Genomic DNA, 7,569 nt, shown 5'->3' with positions numbered 1-7,569 from the left:
AAAAACAAGTCGAAAAAAAACTCAGTAAAAATTAAAATTGATGAATGCTAAATAGCAATGTATTCTTTTTTTTAAACTTTTGGACGTAACATATTGATTATACAGAAGTACATATGTAACACATGCATGCAGCCGCTTTACATCGTCTAAACGTATTTACATTATACTACGGTTAGAAGTTTATTGCACTAAAGTGTAAAACAACATGTTGATCTGATAGCAACAAATACGATGCAGTGTACAACTTACATATGTTCAGCCAATTTAGTAGTAGTATACTACGTATTGATACCAGTGTTTCTTCCAGACTTTTTTCTCCGGGGGGGGGGGGGGGGGGGCACTTGAAATTTTCGGGGGGGGGGGCGGTAGACTTTCTTCGGGGGGCGGACACTGTTAAAAGTATATATTTTCTATAATATTTTCTAAAATAATATAAATTTCAATTCGTTCGGGGGGGGGGGGCAGTAAAAATTTTTCGAAGGGGTGGGGGAGGGGTGGTGTCCCCCCCCCCCCCCGAAGAGATGCCTGGAAGAAACTCTGATTGATACTAGGCGTATTGTACTTGTAGCAAAAACCAATTTATTTCTTGCATACATCTGCAACAAGCTTGAAGACAGCCGGAGAGTAGAGACTATTGTTTTGCAACAAATCCAGCATACAACTAGTTGACATTAAAGCATCAACAAATCCAGTGTACCACTGACTGACACTAAATCTGGAACAAATCGAGTGTACGCTCTCCGTAACTATTGTTCCTCACAATTCCAATGTACCGCTAAGACCTAGCTGCAACAAATCCCACCTTCTGCACCTTTATCACAAGTACAGAACAGATGTCCATTTCACTACCTGATCGTCGAGCACCTGTTCTCTGTCAATGCCCGCTTAATTAGCTCAAACAACAAAAGGTAATATTCGCTAACGAAACGTACACTCTAAATATAGAACAGTCTTTCTCTCTGTTGCTGTTTCTCGATAGCAAATTGTACGTTAAAGAAATTTTTCTAAAAAAAAGGAAGCGTCAAGAAATTTTTAGGTAACGTTTTTTGACGCTACCTAAAAATTTCTTTGAAAAACAAACAAACACAACAGCAACAAACTACTCCTCAGTCTGTTTTCTTCGTTTGATGGTAAAGAATAAACAAAAACACTGTACACGGTACTCTACTCAAGTGTCGATTTGTTTGACATAAAAAGAACAGCGACGGAACTTGATCACGAAAACACACGAGGTACAGTAGCGATGCCCCCCCCCCCCCCCCTTCCCCCACTACCTTCCGTACTCTTACAAGTTTTTCGTGCAACATTTGTTGGTTACATTGAAATTGTTGTCAAGAGAGAGTTTTTAAGCTCTTTAAAAATCAATTAACTTAATTAAGAAGGAGCTGTTTTGCTTGTTGTTTAGAAGGTTCCAATGTGCAATACCTGAAAATATATATGCCAGTCCTTTGGTTGATTTATAACTAGAACCATTTCTATATATAGCCCTACATACCGTTTTTAGAAAGTAAAATCGTTGTTTTTGTGACATCCAAAATTTGGAAGTTTTGAACAATAAACGTGCCATCGCCAATACTGTAACTTGTTTTAAACAACTTTTATTTTTCGGGTACACGGGGGGTGGGTGGGATGGGGGGGGGGGGGGTTGACCCTCTCTCTCTACCGTCCCGCCTTCCCATCCCCCATTATACGGCTTATAATTTGAAATGTTATGTGTGCACACATCTATCTGTTCTTCAAATAACCAGGGCTGTTTTTTCTTTCTGTTCCCTATCGTTGTAAAAGTTACGGAAACGCTGACTTAAAACTAAGGCGTACATTTGGCTTCTTCTAGCGTCTGAAATCTGGTTAACGTTCACCTGCAAGAGTCATCGGGCGGGATGTTTATTGCCAGGAAACGTTTGACATGTGATCTACTACAGTTGGGCAGACGATCGGCTCGCGGTTTATTCTTTAGCTTCAAAGCAGCGTTGAGTGATGAGAAGGAAGATGTGGTTTCAGCTTACAGAATTTGGCCTGGGCTAGTTTTCCTGTATCTGGCACTCGACTTGTGCTAGAATGGCTCGTACAATATGTAATTTTAGACAGTTGTGTCATATTGACCATTTAAACTAGACCTGCTTAGTAAAATATATTAATAAATTAAAGATTTTTAAAAAAAACGTGCTAAAACTAAATGCTGGTAATTTTATATAAAGGGCCTTTGGGCCTTTACCTTAGACAAATGTTAAACATTTTATCTACGCGTCATACGAAGATTGTTGAGATACACGATAAATGTCAAAACAGATAACCAACATGAGCGGGCATATAGAAATGATTGTTTGCTTAGAAAACAAAATATGACATAACTTTCGTGTCAAAGACTTTGCATTTAAATCAACACCAGCATTTTCTTTTTAGTTAATGACTTTTTATGTCTCTCATTAGTATGTGGAAAAAGATTTAAATATCTAACGATCTTCTCCGGGAATATGTTTATTTATATCTTGCATTTGACTTACTTGACTTAATCCTATTTACACCTTGTGGAGCATAGTGCCTCAACCATGACCTTCCATTCAGAGTTTCTTCCAGGCATCTCTTCGTCCGGTCCCCGGCTGTTAATTTTGCAACGTCTCAAGATATCCCTGCTGTCTTCAGTTCTTCGAAAAGAGTCTGCCTCCAAGTCTTTCGCCTTTTCTGGGGGTTCCACTCCAGCGTATGGTGTGTCACAGTCAGTGAGACTTTCGTAGTGTGTGTGTGTGTGTGTGTGTGTGTGTGTGTGTGTGTGTGTGTGTGTGTGTGTGTGTGTGTGTGTGTGTGTGTGTCCTCAGCGCCACTTCCTCCTTCTTATTTATATAGATCTACATCTTTCATTTGCATGTGGAAAACGTTCAATATATATATAACGATTTTCTCCAGGAATACGAATACGTCTGTTTATATCTTTCATTTGCGCGTGGAAAATGTTTCTAGTATCTAACAGACTTCTCTAGGAATACGTTTGTTTATATCTTTCATTTGCGTGTGGAAAATGTTTTAAGTATCTAACAATCTTATGCAGCAATACGTCTGTTTTAAGTATCTAGCAATCTTCTCCAGGAATACGTCTGTTTATTCGCGGCAAAGCTTTTGTCCACTGGACGGAGCAGACGATGAGGGGACCGGGCGAGAGCCGACACAAAGAGACACGTCATCACTCGGCCACAGAGGACTACTTTGACGTATCCCAACCTCTGTTAACTAAAGGTAAGGGTCTGGTACAAATTTGAGACCTACGTGTCTAATGGTTGTTTTTTTGTTGTTTGTTTTGGTTTTGGTTTTGCATTGTTTTTGTTTCTTTCCCTTTGTCTATGTGATAATATCCCCTTAATTAAGAAAACAAATTTAAGATGGTTTGGTCGAAAAGCGAAACAACTTGATCACAGTCCCGAGAGATCGAATTAAAATCCGGGTAATGCTTGGTTTAAGTCTACAAGTCAAGTCTGCGTACCTGAATTCAATCGTCGGGGGTTTGGGTTAGGAAAGCTAACTAATCTTAAAGAAAACGACGTTTCATCACTTTAAACAATCAAAGTTTGGGAAAGTTACATTTAACTTAATATCTTGTCAAATGGTGATTATGTCCCCTACTCATGAACTGACCATTATATCAGTCGCCGATATCTGTAATAAACTATTAAAGAATGTGTGATATCAATTTGTATCTTATACTAATTATTTTTATCTTGTATTAATTAGACACATTTATGATTGTGTTTTACGCGGTAAAGTTGAAAGATCTCTAGGTAGAATATGAAACTATCAGACTACAGGGCCTATTTTTATTCTCAATTTATCAACCCTTCTTTTGTTAGTTCTATGTTGCAGCAGAAATATATCTAATTGTAGTAAACACAACAACTGTGTAAGATTGTGTGTTGCGATGCATCAGCGTGACCTCATTACGGACATTATCATCATCAACGGTTGTATTGTTGTGTTGCATTAAATACTAATACAAATAAAGTCTGTATTAACTACTTTATCCTAGCCACTGAAACGGGTCAGCCGGAGGAAAAGCGAATTTTAGATGCTGGACAGTACACATATCCGTTTACGTTCGTCATCCCTCAATCGGCCCCGTCATCGTTTGAAGGGAAGTACGGCTTCGTGCGCTACTGGGTCAAGGTCACTGTTGAACGTCACTGGAAAGAAGACGTCTCGGTGAAAAAACTGTTCAGCGTCGTTTGTCCAGTGGATCTAAACAGGGAGCCGCCGGCTAGTGTAGGTCATACTAAGCTCACTATAACTTAAAAATAAGATTTTTTAAAACAATAATAAGAGTAAACAATTGTAAGAATATAACATCTGCCCTCACTCACCAATTAAAAAGACGCCACAAAGCTCTTACCACCCAAATGAAATAAAAAGAGGTAAAACTGACGAACATCCATTTTATCCCGCAATTTTACATATTTAAAAAAAAATCCCCTGCTACCCCCCCCCCCCCCCCCAATCACATTTCGCCACACTCCTTCAATACTTAGCACACATTATCACACATAAGTTCTGGAGCCGTCTATAAAAGTTCTCTTAAGGACAATCATCATCTTCTCCTTTTTGTGCCCAAGACACATGGAGCCGCCACAGAAACGTCCATCCACTTTTGTCGGTCTCCGGCAATTTTCCTGGCAGTCCCCCATGACAGTCCTGCCTCTGCAAGCTGCTTCCTCGCCGTGCGCCTCCACGTCTCCCTTGGCCTTCCTTGCTTTCTTTTTCTTTGAGGCGTCCAGTTTAACGCCATTCCTGTGCTGTCATCTGGATTCATTGCTAGGACATGCCTCATCCAGCGACATCTTCTTTTTTTCGATTATTTCGAAAACTCCTTCCATTTCCATCTCTCCTAGTAGTTTATGATTTGAGATGGTGTTAGGTCAGTGGATGCATTTGATTCTTCACAAGCACTTAGTTTATATGATATCTAGGTCTAAGTAACAATAAAAGTACCAAACAAACCTAAATCCAGTGTCAGTTACAAGTGTCATATTGTCTTATCTCCATAGCAACCAACCCACAACAAAAAAGAGAAACGCCTCTGTTGTCTCTGCTGTACATCTGGACCAATCACCGCCGACCTGAGCTTGAGCCATAGAGGGTTTGTAGCTGGGGAAAAAGTCTACATCAGTGCCGACGTCAAGAACCGCTCCAGGAGGAAAATAGGCAGTACGTCCGTGGAGCTGCTGATGGTGAGGATAGCAATGTTGATCTTTAGCATTTTCTAAATGGTGTTCATTTTAAGAGGGGTGGGGTTGAAAATGTGAGTTGATAGGGGCATTTTTGTGTATGTTTGTGTTTAGTGGAACTGCTGATAGTAAGGATAGCAATATATTCATCTTTATCATTTTCTAAATGAGGTAAAGCATGTTCATTTTAAAGAGGGGGGGGGGGAGGCTGGATTGTTTTGAAAATGCAAGTTAATAATGACATTTGTGTGTTTGTTTTGTGATTTGGCTAAAATTGCATGATACGTCACTGTATTTAGGGAAAGAGTGGAAGAAGAGCAGTAGCTAGAACTTGGTACAAAAGTACATTGGTTGCTTTAATCCCCAGACCACCACGTTCTATGCCCAAAACAAATCCCGCTCAGTCACAGAACAAGTTGCCTCCCTTCACCATGGTGCTCTGTCCCCTGGGAAAACTGACTGCTGGGAAGAGGAGCAGTTTGTGATTCCTCCTTTACCCCCGTCCTTCATGATTGGCTGCAGCATTATGGATGTCAAATATACCTTGGAGGTAGGTTATTTTATTGTGATTGTCATGCTTGATCATGCATGCAAACTAATTATGAAATAAACTTCTTATAAATGCTGATGAATTATTATAATTAAAAAAACACTCTTAAACTTTTTAAATTTTTTTAAAAAGAATAATGTAAAACTTTTGGTTGAAAAATTTTCTTTTAGAGTATTATATTCTTCATTATATTTTTTAAATTACCAGTTGTTATGATCTATTATTAGTAGCCCTATTTGAATAAAAAAAAGTCTTCCTTTGTTATACAGCTTAGGGTTTTTCCTGTGGGACCAGCTTTTGAACTTGCCGTACCTGTTGAAATAATTATAGGCACTGTTCCATTAAATTCTACTATTGACAACTTTATAATCATGCACCAAATGACTCCTCCAACTCCAAGGAATGTGCAGCGCTCTGCGTTAAAAGGTGCGGCCCCAGTCTTCCCAGACAACAATCACATACCAGCTTTAGGCAGGTGCACTATTTCTAAAACTATATACATTTAAAAAAAATTACTTATTCAATTAATCAAATATTATCGTCATAAAAGTTTGTGTTGTTTGCTATTCTTCTTCTTCATTGTATTAATGTCAGAGGATTTAAACAAGTCTAACTTTGTAGATGAACTGGATTGTGGTCTCCAGATCTGCAGGCGGTCCATAAAATTTCTCCTGTTATAAATTTGATCTTTTAATCTGGCAAAAAAAAAACAACAGTAGAATGTTTAAAAAAAAAATATTTTTCAATTATTTCAGTGCCGTCAAGTTTTTCTAAATCTCCTATGTGCCACTTCCATCTTCGCGATGATGAAGATGATCAAAGGACTATAATGGAGAGCTTTACACCGAAGTTTCTTTATTATAATTTTCAAGTTATTCCACAAAGACGCAATCAAACTGTAAGATTTGCTACATAAGTAATGTAGTGTTTGACTAAATATAATCTTACATACTTATTTCATACTTCTAATCACCACAGTTAAAAAAAATGGTTTTTTTTTATCTCTTTTGATACTGTTAACACAAATAAATATTGTACATTATTAGGCCTATTTGAATTTTTTATTTAAAAAAAAAATTATTCTTAATAAAATTTGTTAAACAACATAAATATAACAACAACTTAAGAATCATTTATGTAAAATTTAATTGGTTTAATCAACAACTTGTATCTTTGACATTCACCATCTCAAGGGCCTTAATAGGGCATAATTAAGTAATTGATTAAAGTATCTTTGTATTATATATGTATTGTATATATTGTAAAAACTAATAATTTAACTTGTTGAAAATTGTATTGAGTTAAATCAAATTCTCAAAGTTTTCTTTACCTGCTGCTTAGTATAACCGTCAGAAATAATAATACAGATGGGCTTAGCACCACAATAAATGTTAAACATATTAGCAATATATCAGTCATAAGTAATAAGTCTTATAAGTCTTATACCACAATATCATTTTAGCTGTGATAATATGTCTAGTTAGTTTTCAGAATAGGCAGAAAAGGATTTTCTTCCCTTTTTTTTTTAGAAATCCAGAATGATCCATTATGCTTGACTTTCATTGTTGCAGCTGATATTCTGTTTTGTTATCATTTGGGTAAGAATTTTTTAAATATCAGTTGTACTTATTAGTTTATATATATATATATATATATATATATATATATATATATATATATATATATATATATATATATATATATATATATATATATATATATATATATAGTTTTTTTTAAAAATATATAGTGTAATAATGCAACTTCCATTATTATTAAAAATTATCCAATCTTGAATTAAGTACCAAAATT

General features: G+C 36.6%; 1 protein-coding gene across 2 annotated transcripts; it reads left to right on the top strand.

The window, feature by feature from the left end:
- Positions 1 to 3,084: 3,084 nt before the first annotated feature.
- On the top strand, positions 3,085 to 7,352 carry LOC131955952 (arrestin domain-containing protein 3; the record flags this gene model as incomplete). 2 transcript variants are annotated; one of them, XM_059320277.1, is given in 7 exon segments in its annotated part: positions 3,085 to 3,231; positions 4,016 to 4,248; positions 5,028 to 5,210; positions 5,575 to 5,757; positions 6,027 to 6,228; positions 6,513 to 6,655; positions 7,287 to 7,352. In XM_059320277.1, coding segments are annotated over 7 exon segments (1,118 nt in total), but the record flags the coding sequence as incomplete, so codon positions are not given.
- Positions 7,353 to 7,569: the final 217 nt, after the last annotated feature.

Source organism: Physella acuta, unplaced genomic scaffold, assembly GCF_028476545.2.
Source record: "Physella acuta isolate Inbredline_101_S28 unplaced genomic scaffold, ASM2847654v3 ptg001118l, whole genome shotgun sequence".
NCBI lineage: Eukaryota > Metazoa > Mollusca > Gastropoda > Physidae > Physella > Physella acuta.
This window is presented reverse-complemented; position numbering and strand designations above follow the sequence as displayed.